Consider the following 22,688-nt stretch of genomic DNA (forward strand, 5'->3'; position numbering starts at 1 on the left):
ACAGAGCATATAGCTTATATACAGAAAAATATAATCAATCCTTCCTGATTCTAATGCTAAGAAAACGTGATCCACAATTAGTGAAATTTGACTTCTGTCTAGAAAGGAAAGTAAATATATACATATCAATTACAAAGATAATTCTCAACATTCTTTGGATATATAAATTAAAATTTTGCTTAGTTTAAAGACTAATTAGGTTTATTAGTCATATTTTACTACTTTTTCCCTCTCAAATCCTTAATTGGCGCCACTTTTCTTCATTTAAGGGTAAGTTTGGTATTTTCATTTTTAATTAATTTGCAAAAATAAAATAGTGCGTAATTGTTTAATATTAATTGAGTCTAGTTATTTTTTAACATATAAATGTAGTATTTTTTAGTTGAAAAATGGTATAAAAAAAGATTCTAAAAAAAAAATTACAACGAAATTTAAGTGGCTCAAATTATAAACTTTATAGAGATTTAGTAAATTTTAACTTAAAATTTTTTAAACTATAAACTTTTAAAGTAAAAATATAGAAGTTGAGCAAAACATCCCTTAAGAATAGCCCCCCCCGCGGCCGCCGTCTATTTAGGCACATAACATAATTATAATTTGGCAGATAATTAACCTAACAATTGACTATGTACCCACACTACATTTATTACCATTTTCAACAAGTAACGTCATGCAGTGGAGTTCATCCTACATTTGGACTTTGGAGTAATGTTTTCTATAAACATAAAACCCATTTTTTAAGAAATTAATAATTTTCTAGATTTCCAGTCTGTCTATATTGTTACATTTTGAAATACGAATACTTAATACAAGCACACGACCTCCTTATGTTTTATGACGTGACACACATGCATAACCATATACCTTGAACCTATAGCCGAAATAGAATTTTGTAATTTGGTCCCATAACATAATTATAATTTGGCAGATTAACCTAACAATTGACTGCGTACGTACCCACATTACATTTATTACCATTTTCAAAAACTAAAGTCACGCAGTGGATTAATTCATCCTAGCTACGTTTGGACTTCGAAGTAGTGTTTTCTATAAACATAAAATTAACCCCTTTTTTAAGAAATTAATAGTTTTCTAGATTTCCAGTCCATTGTTAATTACATCTTGAAATATGAATACTTACACGCACACGACCTCCTTAATTAATTATTTTTTATAATGTGACACATGCATATATAACCATATACCTTGAACCGAAATAGAAATTTGTTAATTTGGGCACGAGAAGAATTAAGCTAGCTAGCTAGTCATGTTACAAAAATGGTTGTCTTTTTGAATTCAGAACTAGATCAAATTATGGACAGGTAAAGTGACAGTAATTAAACCATTAAGAATTACCTTGCTTCATGATCTTCTTTCACACTATTTCTTTTTTAAGTGTGTATTCAGAAAAAAATGGTAATAACTATCTTCTAAGTGTGTATTGAGTAAATTCATTAGATACATATATATATATATTAATTAATTATATGTGAGTTTGTCTAAAAGAATTGATTATCCTTATTTACTTGCATAAAATTCACTAATCACACTATGGAGGTTTGGCATGACTATAAGGACCTTTTCTCTAGTTTGAAAAATTATTAATTAGCCAATACAAAAAAAATATAAAAATATACCCTCAACTTTCAATCTCTCTCCATTTTCTCTCTATTTTCAACAATAGAGAGACGACATTGCATTTTCTCTAATGATGATAGTTTATTCTTTTCCCTCATCGTATCTCTTTCTTCTAATCTTCCTCGCAAAGTTCAAACACTTGGTTTAATTAAAAACCCATGTACGTACCTAGCTAGGTTCTTCGAATCAAATAACGTATGGAGCTTGGGTTCTTCAATATTTCAAAGATGTTTTAAACCAAACATCATCCAAAAACGATGGTCGGAGTTTCGATTGCTTGAGCTACTGGTGATGTTTCTTTTTACCAAACTTGATAAGGATAAGTGAAAAATAAAAGAGAGAAGAGAAGGAAAAAGAGGGAAAATAGGAGAGAGAGAATTAATTATGAAGATAAAAAAAATAGTCATTCTATTTTGATGTTTCCGATGGAGAAACTCTTTGTATAATTTTTTAAACTATTATAATTATATTATTAAACCTTAGGAATGATGAGTGTAATTTATTCTGAAAATAATACACACATATGCACTTTCACATTATATTAAACTAAACCTAAAAGCCAATTTTCCCTCCTTAGACAACCAATTGGGTACGTAATCCGCACCCCTAGCTACATATTAATTTCATTTGTACAAATGACCTATATATTATACATAATTGCAATTGGGTAATTTAATTGTAAGTAATATATAACGTTTGATGAGCTGGATCTCTTATGAATAACATATGGATCTTTTATATATATGTATGTATTTATAAATAGTACCATGCTATAGGTATTTTATAGGCTACACCATGGACTACACAATTTATTATAAAATAACAAAAATACTCCTCGCACCTCACCGCCTTGCTTCAATGTTTTGGGTTGCCTCACCGTTTTAGGTGAGGGATATTTTAGTCATGTGTTTCATCGTCTCACGGCGTGCCTCAGTGTTTTGGGCAGCCTCACCGCTTTAGGTGAGGGGTATTTTAGTAATGCGTCTCATCGTCTCACGACGTCTCACCACCTCACTTTATTACTTTTGATGAGAGATATTTTAAATATTTCAATTATATTATATAATTCATAGAAATCCATATAGTACCAATAGTATTTTCCTTATATATATATATATCTATCTGTGTGTGTGTGTGTATGCGCGCGCTAAGCCTCTCCTTTTCTCTCCCTTTATAAGCGTACCCATGCATGTGACCCGCTCCTCTCCCCTCACATTTTCTATGTACAATAAGATTAGGTTTCTCACATTCTCAACACATGCATGGTGCATCCCCCGTATAGCCAGCCCCACTGGATTTAACGGCTTTAATTAATGCACCAGCTATATATATAAGACCAATAGGAAAAGAAACCCATATTTGTTTCTATATAATATTAGTTACAATGGGCTTTATTTATTTGGCTAAAAGATTAGAGTGGGACAGCTCTGTACGCTACAAATATAAAAACAATAGCTTGACCTTTGACCATGGAATTATATATACATAAATAAAACAAAATGAAAGGAGAAGCAAATCTCAGTCACATGGATCAGCAAACCCGAAGGAAGCAACCCAGACTATAAAGCCATGCACGCACTCGTGTTAGGTAACCTTGAAAACCAAAGCTTCATCACATGATCTCTGATCGTACGTAGTACGTATTATCATTTCAGTTTTTATCAAAAACTCGGCTTCTCTTCTGGTTCAATCTCCTTAATGAATTCTTCGTTACTACCCCACATGAATCTGCTCGTCAGTTCAAACCTTTACTCCTCGTAACTGATGCTTTCATTCCCATCCCATCTCATTTCTTTCTAATCGCTCTTCTCGCCATGGGGCTGTCTCTGAATTCTACCACACAAAAACTCAGCAAATTTTCCGGTGATAATTTTGTTTACTCTCTATGCAAAGTACTGGGTATTTCAGGATTGGCTTTCTTCTTGGTTTATCTGCTTGTTCTAAACCATTATTCCACCTGCCCGGCTTCGGATATCTTGTCGCCGTTGTATCGCATTTGGACGACGCCGGCACCTAATTCTGAGGTCAGAGAAAAGTTTGCCACCGCCACGAATATTAACCACCTCGTGTTTGGGCTCGTGACTTCGGTGAAAACATGGAAGCCAAGGCGGCCTTTTATCGAAGCATGGTGGCGCCCCAACATAACCCGGGGATTTCTATTTCTAGACAAGGCTCCCACCGATGAGTTGCTTCCATGGCCGGTAACGTTGAATTATTAGCCATTCTCTCATCTTAAACTGAAGAGGTTAAGTTGATAGATAGATAGACATACAGAGATAGAGAGTTAACATCATCATTTATATATATATATATATATATACATCATCATCAACAGGTAACTTCTCCTCCGTTTGTGATCTCTGATGACACGAGAAAACTCGAGGTCGAGTCGAAGCACGTGGCGCCGATCATGGTGCGGATGGTGCACGCCATTTGGGAGACGTTCCGAGAGGGCGGTGAGGGGGTGAGGTGGTACATAATGGGCTTCGATGACTCAGTCTTCATGCCTGAGAATTGGGTGCATGTTTTGTCCAAGTATGATCATACCAAATACTATTACATCGGTGGCTACTCTGAAACTGCTATTTCGAATCTGTGGTACTCGTTCGAACAGGCGTTTGGCGGTGGTGGATTCGCCTTGAGTTATCCCTTGGCAGCTGCAATGGTGAAGGATTTGGAAGGTTGCATTAGGAGATATCCCTATGTTAGATCACACGACACAATTGTACAGTATTGTGTCAATGAATTGGGAGTTTCTCTTACTGTGGAGCCAGGCGTTCATCAGGTAATTAACAAGATCTTTCGTATATGAAGAATGAAGTAAATATTAAAGATTAATTGCAGCGTACATATATATATATATATATGCATATAATGCGTTCGTTGTGGATGCAGATTGATCTTGTTGGCGACATATCAGGTTTCCTCTCAGCCCATCCACAGTCACCTTTGCTATCTCTCCACCACCTTGATTACACAAACCCTATCTTCCCTTCCATGGACGTCTTCCAATCCACAACACACCTCATGAAAGCCGGCAACGTCGACCAGTCGCGTCTCCTGCAGCAAACCATCTGCTACGACAAGCAGAAGAAATGGTCGATTTCGGTCTCTTGGGGCTACTCGGTCCACATTTACGAGATCATTCACCCCCGCGCCATGCTGAAGAGGCCCCTCGAAACGTTTGATCCGTGGGCGAGGAATGCCAAGCCCCCCAAGTTCATGTTCAACACCCGCTGGCCATGCGAGACCCCTAGTGTCTTCTTCTTCGGCAGCATCGAAAAAACCTCCGACAATCAAATTCTTACGACCTATGCTCGAGCGCCCTCCCCTGGTAAGCCAAATTGCCGATGGAAAGGCAACCAAACCGCGGCGCATATCACCAAAGTCCAGGTCTTCTCATCGGCAACAAAGCTCAGCGGGGTAAGCTAAGTTAATTTGTTTTCGTTCATCTATATATGTGTTGTCATTCGATCTAATTATACAAATGTTTTCATATATATATGAGTAATAACTAAGTTTTAAAACTTCCCTTTCTCTGTCTGTCTGATCAGGTTGAAAGAAGTGAATGCTGCGACATTACAAGCATGGCTGGAACAGACGTTGCAGAAGTGACACTAAGGGCATGCAAGGATGACGAGATAATTGGATAATGAAACTATATATATATATATAGCTTCATGGGTCGGATATCAAAAGTCCGCTTAATTAATTAGTCACATAGAGAACAAATTTCTCCCTCTTTAGTTGAGCTTCTGCTTATCTCAATTATACTCATTTTCTTTTAACTGTTTTGGTACAACATTTCTGTTAATTTGTTTTTGTTTTTTGGGAGTAAAATACCGATAGATACTTTGCTATCAGTTTAATATCTGCTTCTTTGTAAACATTTTCATCTAATAATCGATCTCTCAGATTTCAGAATTGTTTCAAATAGTACCCTTCTCTCGGTTTCATCTCAACTTCTTCTTATTTTTTTTTATAAATTGTCAAAATTGGAACATTCAAATAAATTTATAAATTTTTTGAAAATATTTAGATTTTTTTTACTATTTACCCTCAATATTATGCCTAATTTCATGAGTGTAAAGCAAGTAAGTGAGAAGATTTGGATGACACACATGATATCCTTTCACAATCCAAGTTTACCTTTTTAATTTATTTAAAAAAAAAAAAGAAGAAGCTTAAATAGCATCCCTCCTAATAAGTAACGCTACTAAACATGCAGTGGCAGCAAAAAACTATAGGCCACTACCAAATTGGGTCTTAAATATTTATAGGCAATTACTTTAATTATCGGGACTAAATTTTCAATTCTGATAATCCCTATCCAACATACATAAGATTAGATTTCGTAGAAGATTTAATTTATAAATTTGATGAAGAGTTATTCATACAAATTTTAAAATTCACAATCTATGTGCTATATAAGATTTTAAATAACTATGTGCTATACAACGGACTACGTGTTTGGCAAGTAAAGCAGGAAAAGGAGGCCTTTGACGCGTGAAAATGACGATTAGAATTAGCTTCGGTATTCAAAGACCTAATTAGACAAGTGAAGGGATATGAATGTTTAGGATTTTTTTTTTTTTTTTTTTTTTTTTTTTGGGGGGGGGGGGGGGGGTGTAAATGAGCTATTACTAATTGAAATTTTGAGGTGTACAAAATAAGTTAATTGAATTGGTTTTGTTCCTTCCGGCCCAACGAAGTTGGCAAGATTGGCTGTAATGGCGGTGGGATGCCGTAGTCCGACGAGGGTGGCAGGCACCTGTAAGCACTCCAACATTCAACTCAGTGAAAGTTCAAAATAGCAAAATATGGGTAAGGTTTGGAAAGAATGTATCTTGACTTGTGATCAGGCTATAATTTATATAGAGATGAAGGCGCTTTGCGTGTCGCTGGCCATCATGAGAGGATAGAGAGTTGAAATGCATGCGCAGTAGTGATAGGAATCATCTTCGAGGATCTCGGATTCGATGAAGATTATGAGCTAATGATGACCAGGGCACGAGTTACTCGAAGTTGATAAGATCTGTTATTGGCGCAAGGATCTTAGCTTATATGAAAAGACCATCCAAGTTTCTTGGGTTGAATTCTAGTTAAGAGGCAGGGCTTGGTAGCAAGTTGTGGACCTCGCGGCCCAATAGATCAATACGGTCCAAGTATGATTCAATTAAAGTTTTTGAATTTAGTGTTATAAAATGGTATGAGAATAGGGAAGTCTAAAAATTAGTATTGTGTCGATTAATTAGAGAGCGAGAACTCATTAAAGAAACATTAGGGGTCAGTCGTCATTTCTCTCTTTCAAAATTTCTTTTTTATATATATAAAAAAGCATAATTATTTGTCTTGTCGATAATTTCCATATAGTTATCAGAAAGTAAAAGAGAATATTTAATTAAAGAATAATGTTATTTGTACAAAAATAGTTTTACAGGTTAGTTTACAGAATGATATTCTCTTCTCTTCTATCCTCTCATCTTTCTCTCTCTCTCTCTCTCTTTCTCCATTTTCCCCTTCAGGACTGCCTCTCGCAGCCTTCATCTCGCTGCTGCCTCTGTCTCGCTGCCACTGACTCGCACTCGTAGCTCGTCGCCCGCCATTGCCTTGCCTGGTCAATGCTTCGCCTCTCGCCTGACCGACCGCCGCCGCCGGCTACATCCTCGTTTGGCTGCCTTGCCTCTCAAGGCGACAGTCGACTAGGCGAGAGGTAAGCGATGGGCATTGACCAGGCGAGGCAAGCTGCGATAGGCAGTGCTGAAATGAAAGGAGATGAGAGAAGAGGGGAGAGAGAGGATAGAAAAGGGTAAAATAGTCATTGAGATAAAAGAGAGGGGGACAAAGTTGTCTTTTCAACTTACCTATAAACCACCTGTAAGTGGCCTTCTGTACAAATAGCATGATCCTTAATTAAAACACGTGAATCCTTTTATGTTGTTTCCATCTATTAGTGCTTACTAGCAATTTTTTTTTAAGAAAACGGAATCTAATATTTCCATAACTCTTTTTTGATTAGATGTTCTATTTTTGGTATTGAACAATAGATTATATCAAACAATAAAATTTTGGTCTAATAACGAGACAAAGATCTTAAAAATTGAGATTTTAAGATTACATCATACTATAAATATATAAAAAATTTAAAAAAAATCATAAATCACATATGATATTGTTGATCTCGCCCTAGCATAAGTTGTTGACACTTTGCAGTTTTTTCTGTTAATATACTCTTTCTTATAGAAAAAATAATTCATCACAGTTTTGAAAAACCATGTTTCATTTTTTTTTTCATTATTTAACAAAATTTCTAGTTTTATATTTTTGTAAATAATTTTTGAAGAACTAAAATTACTTTTCACGATTAAGTGTATCCAAAACACCCCTTTCGATATTAGGCTCGAGTTTCGTTGGACATAAATTTCTTTTAAAATTTTTCTTTCAACATTTTGTTTGTAATTGATTTGTATTATTATATCGTAGGAGTTATATTTTATTCTTAAATTTAATTATATTTTTCAAATTTACATTGTACTCTTAATTAAAAAAAAAATCCTCTCTTCAACATGATGGAAGTTTGGAAGGACACACTTTCTTAGAGATGGGGATTTGTTATCAACCACTAAGGAGGAGCGTTTGGTATGAGAGAAATTTTTAGATTTATAGAATTCATGATTTTTTAGAATATTTTGAGAAATTTTTTATTTTCATGATTTATGTAATTCTATATTTTGTTAGATTTAAACATTTTTAGAAATGATGGGCATTCTTTTTTGAGAATCTTATATTTTTATATTTGGTTTAAATGCAACATTTCTGAAAATCAATTTTTTTTTTTCAAAATTACCCTTATTTGATTTTTTGTTTAAAAATGATAAATTCTCTCTAATATATAAAATATTGGGATCCACAACCTTTTAGGAAGTCAAAAAAAGTCATGTTTTTACACATTATGTAGATATGTGTGTGTATATACACACACATATATAATATATATGTTTGTAAAAAGAAAGTTATGGCAAAGATAATCGTAAAAGGGATATAGGATTCTAAGAGGGTAATTGGTGTTTTAAACTTTTTATTTGTTAAAAACTTTTCTAAATGTATGGGAATCCAAGATTCACAATTCTCTAAAAATCTTTTTGTGGGAAAGTTGATTAAAAATAAATTTTAAAAATATTATTTTCTAAGAATTTTTTTTAAAAAGGTTGTACCAAATATGAGAGGAATCTAAAAACTTCTCATGTACCAATTGTCCCCTAATTGTGTCTAATGACTCTTTAATTTCCAAAGCAAAAAAATAAATAAAACATGCTAGGCTAACTTTTTAAATCCAAATCTAATAAGAATTAATTAAATAAATACCTATTTGATAGCACACATTTTTTATAGAAAATATCTAATCATGTGTAATTATTATACATATTTCTATAAAAATAATTAAACACTCTTAACTGTTCTATGAAAAAGTTATCAATGGTATAAGCATTTAAAGTTTCTTTCCATAGAGTTCATTTTCCAAGGGAGTGGAGTTGTTTTTTATTTTCTAGGCAATCATTACCTAGAATTTATTCTAGGTAAAAATCGCCCAACCCCCTTAGAAAATGATTTTATAGAAAGAAACTTTAAATGCTTGTACCAAGATAACTTTTCTATAAAAAAGTTAAGGGTGTTTAATTATTTCCATAGAAAATATGTGTAATAATTACACATGATTAGACATTTTCTATGAAAAATGTGTGTTATCAAATAGGCCCTTAGTGTTATTTTTCATTAAAGCAATGTCTTCTATTTTATTTTATTTTATTTAAAAAATTATAAATAATTATCCAAAATTAATTGTTGATAAAATTTGAATGTGCTGATCTCTACGATTATAATAAATTTATAAATACTTTTATCACTATACAATTTAAATTTTATTTTAAAAATAAAAAATTAAAATACAATTGTCAAATATTATCAAATAAGTAATTATTTAAAATCTTTTAATTTTAAATTTTTATTAATAGTCAAAAATAAAAATAATATTTCTTAACATTTAATTTGATAGGGCAAAATTTTTCAATCTCCATAAATAAAATATTAATAATCTCCTAGACCCATTAACGGATCGTTACAATATAAAATATATTGGGACCCATAACTTTTTAGGAAGTCAAAAAATGTCATTTTTTTACACATTATATATATATGTGTGTGTATATATAAACACACATATATACATATATATAATATATATACATAATATATATGTTTATATGAAGAAAATTATTGCAAAGATAATCGTAAAAGGGTTATAGAGTTCTAAGAAGGTAATGAGTGTTTTAGACTTTTTATTTGTTAAAAACTTTTCCAAGTCTATGGGAATCCAAGATTCTCAACCCCTCTAAAAATATTTTTGTGGGAAAAGTTGATTAAAAATAAATTTTGAAAATATTATTTTCTTGAGATTCTTTTTTAAAAAAGTTGTATCAAATATGAAAATGTAGATTTTCAACATAACATTTCTAATAATTTAAAAATTTCTCCAGTACCAATCTCTCCCTAATTGTGTTTAGTGACTCTTTAATTTTCAAAGCAAAAAAATAAATAAAACATGCTAGGTTAACTTTTTAAATTCAAATCTAATAAGAATTAATTAAGGAAATACATCATTTAGTGTTATTTTTCATTAAAGTAATGCCTTTTATTTTATTTTATTTAAAAAATTATAAATAATTATACAAAATTAATTGTTGATAAAATTTGAACGCAGGTGATCTCTACTATTATAATAAATTTATAAATACTTTTATCACTATATGTGATGATCTGGAAATTTCTTCGATTTTCAATTATAAATCACTAATAATCATACATCACCCCACAACAGCGGAAGTTAGATAAATACGAAATAAACTACTCAGGGGCTTAATCATACATTACAACATAATAATCAGATAAACCAAACAAGCCACACTATTCGTGCCCTTGATCACAACTCGCACCTCACGAATCTTCTTAGTCGGGATTGTCTTGTACACACAGTTATCTGCAACTGACACGCTAAATAGTCTAGCCATTGCTTCAGCTCCTACATTTGGAATGATGATAAAAACAAGATGAGCCACAAAGGCTCAGCAAGTATAATAAAAAAATGGAGGTAAGGCTAGGCACATATCTCCCATACCAGAACACATCCCACTATTAACAAGTAATAGACCAAAACAAGAAATAATCATACTCGACATATGCCTCGCTAGACAAAGTTAATCCAGAATAAACCACAATCGAGTACACCTCACTACATAACATTAACAAGCTGGGAATACACTCCTTTTCCAGAATACACCTGCATCAAGAGCAATGCAGCATATGAACATGTCATGCCATACCGTGCAACATAAAAACTAGTACTCCATATAAATAAAACAAAACACATAACAGTCCTTGGGACCCACATAGAAAATGCACATCTTGACACTCAAGTTCCAGCATACAAACCTGCCACAGCCATGAACTGGCTGGCATAAAGCCCATGAGCCTGAGGCTCTCACAACACGATCCACACGAGCTCGAAGCTCTCGTCATAGTCACATATTGGAGTCCCCATGTCATAGCTATCTAGAGCCCAGCTCATACTCATAGCTATCGAGAGTCAACTCCATACCACAAACCACAATCATATATATACCAAATCAAACAATAACCACGCAATGCAACAGATAATAAATGCAATGGCTCTTGCAACATTAACGTGATGACAAAGCCCCCATAAGTCAAGCATCAAGTCATGCTACACCTATATAAGAACCCACACAGGCAAAATGCTCTAAATGCACATGCTCGCCTATTGTACCCAAATTGACACTTAACAGGCTAACTGGGTTATGCCAATGAGCACACTTTCCCGTACATACAAAGCATGACCCATAATGAATGTAAGCCCAATCCCGTGCACTGTAATGTCACGCAATATGTCACATAATAACAGAGTTAGTCAACAGTGACTAAGTACTGGTTAACAATCTATGACTAGGAACAACCAGTTGACAACCGCCTTGACTCGATGACAATTCGCTCTAGTGTCACTAAATAGTCAATACGTTACCTCATTGGATGATAGCTCACGCCGCTTGTTAATACCATTCACGCCCATATGGAACCACAATCGCATCATGATACACATGACACCAGTAGTGGGTGTCTAGTGACACCAACTTGCCCGACCCGTCTATAGTCTATCGTAACAGCTAATAATTGACGCTCATACTTCCAGTCATCAATTGTTATGACCCAACGATCGATAGTCAGTAACTGTATATCCCACACCCTATGACTCACACAAGTAAAACCCCAAGACTCCCAGTTAGAATAACTCACCCCAAAGGGTACCCACAACTACAATTAACTCATTAAGAACCTAGTCCAAACTAGGTTCGGCATCATTCCCGAGAAAGTAGGGGCAATACAATACCCTGTAAACACTTAAAGAAATTAAACCCCAGAAGTCACCTACTTAATTTAATAAAATTCGCATAATAATTAACTATAACATTCACAATTAATTTCTATAAGTAAATCGGGTTGAGGGAGAACATAGAATTCATAAATCCAATGTGAATCACAAAGGGAGTAAAGAGTTTGCCTTAAATTAACTGATTACAATATTTATACCCCCACATACAGCTAAATTAATACACGCTGTAAAATAGTTAAATTCAACCAAAATTAATAAAATTACACCTTAAATAAAATTTCAAATCATACAAATTTATTCACATAATTTACTTAATATACCTGTATATTTAAACTTTAATTAAACTGCATTTCTTCCATTTTTCTTTGAATTTTTCACTCCATTTCCATGGCTATGCACGACTTCATCTTCTCCAATTTTTTCCCCCTTCACTATTGTTGTTAAAATCGGCCAATTTCACGCCAGAATTGAGTTAAAAAAGAAGTAGGAGAGGGGCAGTTAGAAGCTGCCACAATTTAGGCCACTGCCTTGCCTAAAACGACGTCGTTTTGGGCAAGGAATGGCCAAAAATCCTCCCCCTCGTGTGCCCACCTGCGGTTTGATCCCTTGCCCAGCCCACGGACACCATCGCAAGCTCCCACCCGCGCCAACCAGCTTCCTCGACCCATATACACACTATATTAAACTTAAGGTAATTCTCTGTCGCTTCCCGAAATCACATTTCAGTGCCCATAATTCCCATTAATTACACATGCACCCGACCCTCCCTTTTCACATATTCCACTTACACCCCAAATTTTCAGAAATTCACCCAAATTATTTTATTTTAATTTTTCTTTATTTCCATAAATACTCCTAAGACTTTTAATAATTAATTGCCTCTTTCTTTTAATACAAAATAATTTAATATTTCCTTTAAATCCTACAACATTTAATAACCACATTAATTACACTAATTAATGATGATTAACCATTCCCTTTTTAAATTACAAAATATTTTTTATTCTCAATTAAATTAATAATTATTAACTATTCTGATTAACTTAATAATCATTAATTATTCTCAAATTACCAGGATGTTACACTATACGAGTTAAATTTTATTTAAAAATTAAAAATTAAAATACAACAGTATATTATTATCAAATAAGTAATTATTTAAAATCTTTTAATTTTTATTAACAGTCAAAAATGAAAATAATATTTTATTCACCCAAATTTTTGACAGTTAAAAAATAAAATAATGCATATTATTTTTAGACTAAGGTTATTTTTTTAATAAATTTATTTTTTAATTCTATTTTATCCAAATTCTAACTTACCAAATATAATAATAAAATAAAATAATCATTCGGTTAGTAATAGCAACAATCATCACAGTAGAACTTATGATTCCATTTTAGTGTTATTCATTTCAATTTTTCTCATCGCAATAATGACAAAAATTGCTATATAAATGATAAATATGATGTGATTATCACAAATCAAGATGCATGTTTGAATATGTTCAACATTGAGAATGTTGTGTTGCCCACGTCGGGTAACATAACATTTGCCTCACGCAAGTAAAATGGGAGGGGCGGCATGGACCCTATCCCCTCAAACACCTCCCCTTGAGTTTATTTGACACGAGTAGAAGAATAAATTTGTATTCAACATATATGAAAATAAGAAAAGAATAATCGATCACTTTAATTCAATATCTTAATATTTCTTAAAAATAACTTTTATTTTATAAATTGTAGCCTTGAGACCCTCGTTTTTTCACCTCAAACACTTCTTGAACAATAATTTTTTTAGTGTGTCGGGGAAAAATAAAGTAGAAAAAATTAAAATTAGAAAAATATAGAAAAATTAAAAAATGAAATATTTTAAAGCTTGGGATACGCACCAAGTCAAGTTTAAAATACAAGGGGCATTCCAACACACAAAACAAGGAATAATGCGTACATCAAGACAACCAAATTTAATAAAAATGGATGTATGTAGTTTCCCTTTTAACCTAATTAGAAGATTCAAGTTGTGCAATATTATTTACCAATTGAGTTGCAATATTATTTACCAAAAAAATTAAGCCTAATAATTTTTTGGTAACATTTTATTCCTCCTCGTAACTGATGCTTTCATTCGCATCCCATCTCATTTCTTTCTAATCGCTCTTCTCGCCATGGCGCTGTCTCTGGATTCTACCACACAAAAACTCAGCAAATTTTCCGGTGATAATTTTGTTTACTCTCTATGCAAAGTACTGGGTATTTCAGGATTGGCTCTCTTCTTGGTTTATCTGCTTGTTCTAAACCATTATTCCACCTGCCCGGCTTCGGATATCTTGTCGCCGTTGTACCGCATTTGGACGACGCCGGCACCCAATTCTGAGATCAGAGAAAAGTTTACCACCGCCACGAATATCAACCACCTCGTGTTTGGGCTCGTGACTTCGGTGAAAACATGGAAGCCAAGGCGGCCTTTTATTGAAGCTTGGTGGCGCCCCAACATAACCCGGGGATTTCTATTTCTAGACAAGGCTCCCACCGATGAGTTGCTTCCATGGCCGGTAACGTTGAATTATTAGCCGTTCTCTCATCTTAAACTGAAGAGGTTAAGTTGATAGATAGATAGACATACAGAGATAGAGAGTTAACTTCATCATTTATATATATATATATACATACATCATCATCAACAGGTAACTTCTCCTCCGTTTGTGATCTCTGATGACACGAGAAAACTCGAGGTCGAGTCGAAGCACGTGGCGCCGATCATGGTGCGGATGGTGCACGCCATTTGGGAGACGTTCAGAGAGGGCGGCGAGGGGGTGAGGTGGTACATAATGGGCTTCGATGACTCAGTCTTCATGCCTGAGAATTGGGTGCATGTTTTGTCCAAGTATGATCATACCAAATACTATTACATCGGTGGCTACTCTGAAACTTCTATTTCGAATCTGTGGTACTCGTTCGAACAGGCGTTTGGCGGTGGTGGATTCGCCTTGAGTTATCCCTTGGCAGCTGCAATGGTGAAGGATTTGGAAGGTTGCATTAGGAGATATCCCTATGTTAGATCACACGACACAATTGTACAGTATTGTGTCAATGAATTGGGAGTTTCTCTTACTGTGGAGCCAGGCGTTCATCAGGTAATTAACAAGATCTTTCGTATATGAAGATGAAGTAAATATTAAAGATTAATTGCAGCGTACATATATATATATATGTATATATGCATATAATGCGTTCGTTGTGGATGCAGATTGATCTTGTTGGCGACATATCAGGTTTCCTCTCAGCCCATCCACAGTCTCCTTTGCTATCTCTCCACCACCTTGATTACACAAACCCTATCTTCCCTTCCATGGACGTCTTCCAATCCACAACACACCTCATGAAAGCCGGCAACGTCGACCAGTCGCGTCTCCTGCAGCAAACCATCTGCTACGACAAGCAGAAGAAATGGTCGATTTCGGTCTCTTGGGGCTACTCGGTCCACATTTACGAGATCATTCACCCCCGCGCCATGCTGAAGAGGCCCCTCGAAACGTTTGAGCCGTGGCCGAGGAATGCCAAGCCCCCCAAGTTCATGTTCAACACCCGCTGGCCATGCGAGACCCCTAGTGTCTTCTTCTTCGGCAGCATCGAAAAAACCTCCGACAATCTAACTCTTACGACCTACGCTCGAGCGCCCTCCCCTGGTAAGCCAAATTGCCAATGGAAAGGCAACCAAACCGCGGCGCATATCACCAAAGTCCAGGTCTTCTCATCGGCAACAAAGCTCAGCGGGGTAAGCTAATTAAGTTTGTTTTCGTTCATCTATATGTATGTTGTCATTTGATCTAATTATACAAATGTTTTCATATATATGAGTAAAAACTAAGTTTTAAAACTTCCCTTTCTCTGTCTGTCTGATCAGGTTGAAAGAAGTGAATGCTGCGATATTACAAGCATGGCTGGAACAGACGTTGCAGAAGTGACACTAAGGGCATGCAAGGATGACGAGATAATTGGATAATGAAACTATATACATATATATAGCTTCATGGGTCGGATATAAAAAGTCCGCTTAATTAATTAGTCACATAGAGAACAAATTTCTCCCTCTTTAGTGGAGCTTCTGCTTATCTCAATTATTGAGAAATTTCATAAGAAAATAATACAAAACCACTAGAAGAAGAGGTATTATTATTCCCCCAAAAATGTATGTACACCCACGGTGCATGTTTATATTAAGGCCTGCCTACTAACTGCTATATGGTTATAACAATTTTATGCTAATAACAACTACTCAACTACATCTACTAACCACCAAGTTGGTTGGTTAGTTTTAACACACACCCTCGCAAGTTGGAGACAGTTGAGAATTAACAGTCCCAACTTGGAAATAAGACTCCAATGTTGAGCGGAGCTGAGAGGTTTAGTGGGATATCTGCAATTTGATTCGAAGAAGACACATGAACAGGTGTAATAAACCCCCGCTTGTACTGATCACATACAATATGACAATCGATGTCCAAGTGTTTAGTCCGCTCATGGAACACGGGATTTTTCGTGTTGTGAATGGCAACTTGATTATCACAATGAAGAGGAATAGGTCCAGATATTGAAATATGGAAGTCTTGTAGCAGAAAAGAAGCTCACAAACAATGGTACCCATACTTCGATACTATGCCTCTGCTGAAGAGAGCGAAACAGTAGGTTGTTTCTTTGTTTTTTAGGACACTAGTGCATCCCCAAGAAAGATACAATACCCTGTAAGGGATCTACGAGTGGAAACACATGATGCCCAATCCGCGTCACAATATGCTCTAAGGGACAAAGCATTAGAAATTGGGTAGTATAGACTAGTAGAAGCTGTCCATTTTAAGTAACGAACCACATGGATGGCAACATCAAGATAAGGCTGACGTGGACGGGACATAAACTGACTCAGGTGCTGCACAGCATAGCTAATGTCGGGCCTCGTTAGATTGAGATACAAGAGTTTTTCGAGCAAACAACGATATTCATTTGGAGCAGACAGGATAACCCCCTCATCAGGATGCAAATGTAACCCTTTGGGTAAAGGACAAGAAGATGATTTTGCTGCATCCAAACTTGTCTCAGACACCAAGTCTGTAATGAACTTATGCTGGGAAATAAACGTGCCCATAGAAGATCTAGCCACTTCAAGGCCAAGAAAATACTTAAGAAATCCAAGGTCTTTAATAGTAAATTTATGGTCAAGCTGATGTTAATTCACTTGCTAAATTAACTCCAAACTATCTCTAGTAATAATAACATCATCCACATATACCAAAAGAGCCAAAAAAAAAAAAAATGTTTTAGTGGACTGTGTAAAGAGACAATGATCATAAGGAAACTATGTGAAGCCCAAACTAACAAGAAAGATGAAAATTCAATATTCCACTGACGAGACGCCTATTTAAAGCCATAAAGAGATCGTTGTAAGAGGCAAACCTGACCAGGTAAAGCCTTAGAATAACTAAGGGGTAGAACCATGTAAACTTCTTCATTTAGGAACCCATGTAAGAAGGCATTGTTAATGTCTAGTTGATGTATTGACCACCATTTAGACGTTGCTATCGCTATAAAAAAGTGAATAGTGGCCATCTTAGCAACCAGGGAAAAGCAATCCTTGAAATCCAAGCCCTCAATCTGATGATAACCCTTGGCCACTAACTTAGCCGTGTAACGATCTATAGTCCCGTTAAGCTTGTACTTGATTTTATAAACCCACCTAGAGCCTATGACTTTTTTGCCCTTAGGAAGACTAGTAAGTTGCCAGGTATGATTTTGTTCTAAGGCCTGCAATTCTTTATTCATGACATCAATCCAATTTGGATCTGATTTAGCGTGATCATATGTAGACGGCTCAGAAACAAGTGTTACATTATTAATGAATGAAGTATAAGAAGTGGAAAATGCAAAGGAATAAGGTGAAGTGAGGGTGATACCTGAAGTGAATGAAGCAGGCGCAGTTGGAGCAGTTTGATGCTGTGCAAAACATACAAAATCCTGAAGCCAAGGGGGTTTATGACCAACACGATTGCTATGTCGTAATGGAGGAGAAGATGGATGAGGAAGATTAGTAGGAGATGTTGTGATAGACAATGAGGATGTAGGTGAAAGTGATGCTCTTGGTGGTAAGGAAGTGGTTGTATGGGGCACATTAAATTCTGTATCAAGTGAGAGAGGGGCAATTGGAATGGAAGGAGTAAAAACTTTGTCTGGATGATTTGCGTGGAAGGGAAATACTGCTTCAAAAAATTGAACATCTCGATTAGTAAATATGGTCTTTATTTGGAGATTATACAACCTATATCCTTTTTGCTGCGTAGAATAGCCAATGAACAAGGATGGAATGGCTCGTGGTTCAAATTTATCTTTTCTTGGTTTGGTATTAGTAGCAAAACAAAGGCATCCAAATACACATGTGAGAATAGTTTGGGGTTTTATCATATCGCAACTGATATGGGGTTTTCCAATTCAAGACAACTGAAGGTAGACGATTAATAATATGTGTAGCTGTAAGTATACATTATGACCAGAAATTCTTAGGAATATGAGACTGATGCAAGAGTGCCCGTGTAGTGTCAAGAAGATGTCGATACTTACGCTCAACCACTCCATTTTGTTGTGACGTGTAAGCACATGTACACTAATGAATTATACCAGCGTTTTCAAACAATTAGTTACAGGCATGGTTAACGAATTCACTACCATTATCAGTTCGGATTATTTGAACTTGGGACTGAAATTGCGTTTGAACCAAGGTAAGAAAACAAATTAGAACATAAGTGGTTTGAGACTTATGTTGCATCATAAAAGTCCAAGTAGCTTGGGAAAAATCATCCACAGCAGTAAGGAAATATCGAGCCCCACTTATAGACACAGTGGAATAAAGTCCCCATACATCCACATGGATAAGAGCAAAAGGTTTTTTTTGTACGGCTAACGCTATTCGACAAAAATTGTCTTGGTTGTTTAGCAAGAGGACAAACAATACATGGTTGTTGTGTAAGCTCCAGATGCTCAAGACTATGAATATGAGACATCTTAGCCGATAAAGTATGTCATAATCTAGCATGCCATATATTATAATCGACATGTGTATGAAATGCAGTAGATACAACAGACTTGTGCAAAAAATTCCTCTTATAATTAGGTGAACAACTAGTAGGAACAAGGACATCAACAAGTGAAGGACAACAATGTTGAACATGGGAAACAAAAGTAGAAATCTTATCTTTGAGGAAACTAGATCTTGGCAGCTTATACAGCCTTCCTTCTAACTGCCCAACTGCCACAACCTTACAGGTCTTCAGGTCCTGGACAAGACAACCAAGAGGTAACAATAGGACAAGTAAGTTGTTATCAATCAACAGTTTGCTAATTGACAACAGGTTAAATTGAAAGGTAGGGATGTATAAAACATCACGGAAGAACAAGTTCGAGTTTATACTAATGTTACTAGCTTGATTAACTGAAGCAGTGGTTCCATTAGGCAAAGAGATTGTGACAGAACGTTCTAAGGTGTGTAAGGAATCAAACAAGTATTTGTGACAGCACATGTGATCACTGGCACCACTATCCAAGATCCAAGAATCGTTAATTGCAAAACCAAAAGAAAAAAAACTACCAAAAACAATGTTACCAATGCATTCGAGAGTGTTGTTAGGCACCATAGACAAGTTGTTATTTTTGAGAAGCCTGAGGAAAGAATTGACCAGATTTGCTCCTGATTCAACTTCCTCACCATTATCAATGGGTGTAACCTTTTGTTTAGCAGTCACCTGAGCTGCATTTACACTGTGATTCGCCTTCTTGTCTTTGTTGATCTTATACCACTTCGGATAACCAATGAGTTTAAAACACCGCTCCTAATTGGTGTGTCCATCTCATTTACAGTACACACAATGTTTCTTAGTCATTGTCCCTCTCTTTTGATCCCACTTTGGTTGATTATTAGTAATATGAGCAACATTTCTAGCAAGTAAGGCAGAACCATCACCTTCTTCAATAAAAGAGGAGGCAACATGCCTCTGTGACTCCACCCGTAAGACCATTAAATAGGCCTTATTAACACTAGGTAGTGGATCAAGTAAGAGAATCTGGCTTCGAACTTGGTCATATCCATCATGAAGTCCCATTAAAAATTGCATCAACTTACTTTGATTGAGTAAATTTTCCATAGCATGTGCTGCTCCACACATGCATAACGGCAATGGATCCAGAATCGCTAGCTCATCCCACAACTTCTTGAGCTTTGTATAATAGGCCAAAACAGACAGATTATCTTGTGAAAAAGAAGAAATATGTCTCTGGAGTTGATAACAACGGACCGTTGCTTTCTCCAAATCTATCGGCTATCTCATCCCAGAGCTCCTTCGCAGTTGTAGCATACAAGAAAGATTCAACCATATCCTTCGAAATAGCATTTAAAATCCAAGATTGTACCAAATAATCGCACCTCTTCTAGGCTTCGAACATTTCTGCATCTTCATCTGGAGCTTGAACTCGTCCATCGATGAATCCAAGTTTATGTTTGGCACCTAGAGCTATTTGCATTACCCTAGACCACGATCTATAATTTGTGTTATTTAGAGGGAAAGATACTAGCTGAACACCTGGATGATCTGCACTGTGCAGATACAACGCATCACTGATCGCCGGAGCATTGGTTCGATTGTCAATAACTCTTTCGTGCCTTTCTGTGTTATCAGTCATCTTTGCAGAATAACGCACAACTTCAATAGCAATAGAGAAGAAATCAAATTTAAAGATCTTCTTGTGCTTGTGATAACCAAAGAGGAAGCAGAATCAAGGCGTCGGATCTCTGCTCTGATACCATGAGAAATTTCATAAGAAAAGAATACATAACGACTAGAAGAAGAAATATTATTATTCCCCCAAAAATATATGTAAATCCACACTACATATTTATATTAAGGCCTACCTACTAATTGCTATATGGTAATAACAATTTTATGCTAATAACAACTACTCAACTACATCTACTAACCAACAAGTTGGTTGGTTAGTTTTAACAATTATACTCATTTTCTTTTAACTATTTTGATACAACACTTCTGTTAATTTGTTTTTGTTTTTTGAGAGTAAAATACCGATAGATACTTCGCTATCATTTTAATATCTGCTTCTTTATAAACATTTTCATCTAATAATCGATCTTTCAGATTTCAGAATTGTTTCAAATAGTACCCTTCTCTCGGTTTCATCTCAACTTCTTTTTTTTTTTTTTTTTTATAAATTGTTAAAATTGAAACATTCGAATAAATTTATAAATTTGCGAAAATATTTAGATTTGTTTTACTATTTGCCCTCAATATTATGCCTAATTTCATGAGTGTAAAGCAAGTAAGTGAGGAGATTTGGATGACACACATGATATCCTTTCACAATCCAAGTTTACCTTTTTATTTTATGTTTTTGAAAAAAGAAGCTTAAATAGCATCCGTCTTAATAAGTAACGCTACTAAACATGCAGTGGCAGCAAAAAACTATAGGCCACTACCAAATTGGGTCTTAAATATCTATAGGCAATTACTTTATTGGGACTAAAATTTCAAATCTCATCCTTATATATCCAATAACATAAGATTAGATTTCGTAGAAGTTTCAATTTATAAATTTGATGAAGAGTTATTCAAACAAATTTTAAAATTCACAATGTATCTATGTGCTATTCAACGGACTACGTGTTGGCACGGGAAGCAGGAAAAGGACGCCTTTGACGCGTGAAAATGACCATTAGAATTAGCTTCGGTATTCAAAGACCTAATTAGACAAGTGAAGGGATGTGAATGTTTATATATATATATAACGTAAATGAGCGATTACTAATTGAAATTTTGAGTTGTACAAAAGAAGCTGATTAGATTGGTATGATTCAATTAAAGTTTTTGAACTTAGTTTTATGTTAGTATTTAATTATGTGTGTTATATAATGGTATGGAAAGTCCAAAAATTAGTATTGAGTCGATTAATTAGAGAGCGAAAACTCGTTAAAAAAAACATTAGGGATAAGTCATCATTTCTCTCTTCCAAAATTTAGTATACTTTTCAATAACTTTTATATAGTTATTGAAAAGTATAAAAAAATATTTAGTTACAACACATGAATCTTCTTATGCTGTTTTCATCTACCAGTGCTCGTTGACAATTCGTTTAAGAAAGCGGAATCCAATATTTTCATAATTCTTTTTTGATTAAATGTTCTACTTTTGATATTGAAATTAGAGATTTTAGAGATTTTAAGATTACATCTTACTATAAACATATAAAAAATTTAAAAAAAATTCATAAATCACACTTATCTATTTTACTCTTATCTAATATAATATCGTTAATCCCACCCTAACGTAAGTTGTCGACGCTTTACGATTTTTTATGTTAATATATTCTTTCTTACAAAAAACGTAATTCATCACAATTTTGAAAAACCATGTTTGGATTTTTTTTTTCATTATTTAACAAATTTTCTAATTTTATACTCTTGTAAAATAATTTTAAAGAACTAAAATTACTTTTCACGATTAAGTGTATCCAGAACACCCTTTAGGTATTATGATAAA

At 34.8% G+C, this 22,688-nt stretch overlaps 1 protein-coding gene across 1 annotated transcript; it reads left to right on the top strand.

The window, feature by feature from the left end:
* The first annotated feature begins 3,246 nt into the window (after nucleotides 1–3,246).
* LOC127811111 (uncharacterized) lies at nucleotides 3,247–16,105 on the top strand. Its single transcript, XM_052350841.1, has 5 exons — nucleotides 3,247–3,701; nucleotides 14,517–14,654; nucleotides 14,787–15,236; nucleotides 15,350–15,877; nucleotides 16,007–16,105. Exons 1-5 carry the CDS (start codon nucleotides 3,453–3,455, stop codon nucleotides 16,103–16,105), a joined length of 1,464 nt encoding a protein of 487 aa, XP_052206801.1. The 5' UTR covers nucleotides 3,247–3,452.
* The last annotated feature ends 6,583 nt before the right edge of the window (nucleotides 16,106–22,688 follow it).

The sequence above is a fragment of the Diospyros lotus genome, chromosome 1, assembly GCF_014633365.1.
Source record: "Diospyros lotus cultivar Yz01 chromosome 1, ASM1463336v1, whole genome shotgun sequence".
In the NCBI taxonomy this organism is placed as follows: Eukaryota; Viridiplantae; Streptophyta; class Magnoliopsida; order Ericales; family Ebenaceae; genus Diospyros; species Diospyros lotus.

What these genes read in the sequence shown, in the direction of transcription:
- LOC127811111 (XM_052350841.1), top strand. Translation starts at nt 3,453, where the DNA reads ATGGGGCTGTCTCTGAATTCTACCACACAAAAACTCAGCAAATTTTCC. An exon ending in TGGAGCCAGGCGTTCATCAG is followed by an intron (nt 15,237 to 15,349) that starts GTAATTAACAAG and finishes TTGTGGATGCAG; the next exon opens with ATTGATCTTGTTGGCGACAT. An exon ending in CGGCAACAAAGCTCAGCGGG is followed by an intron (nt 15,878 to 16,006) that starts GTAAGCTAATTA and finishes CTGTCTGATCAG; the next exon opens with GTTGAAAGAAGTGAATGCTG.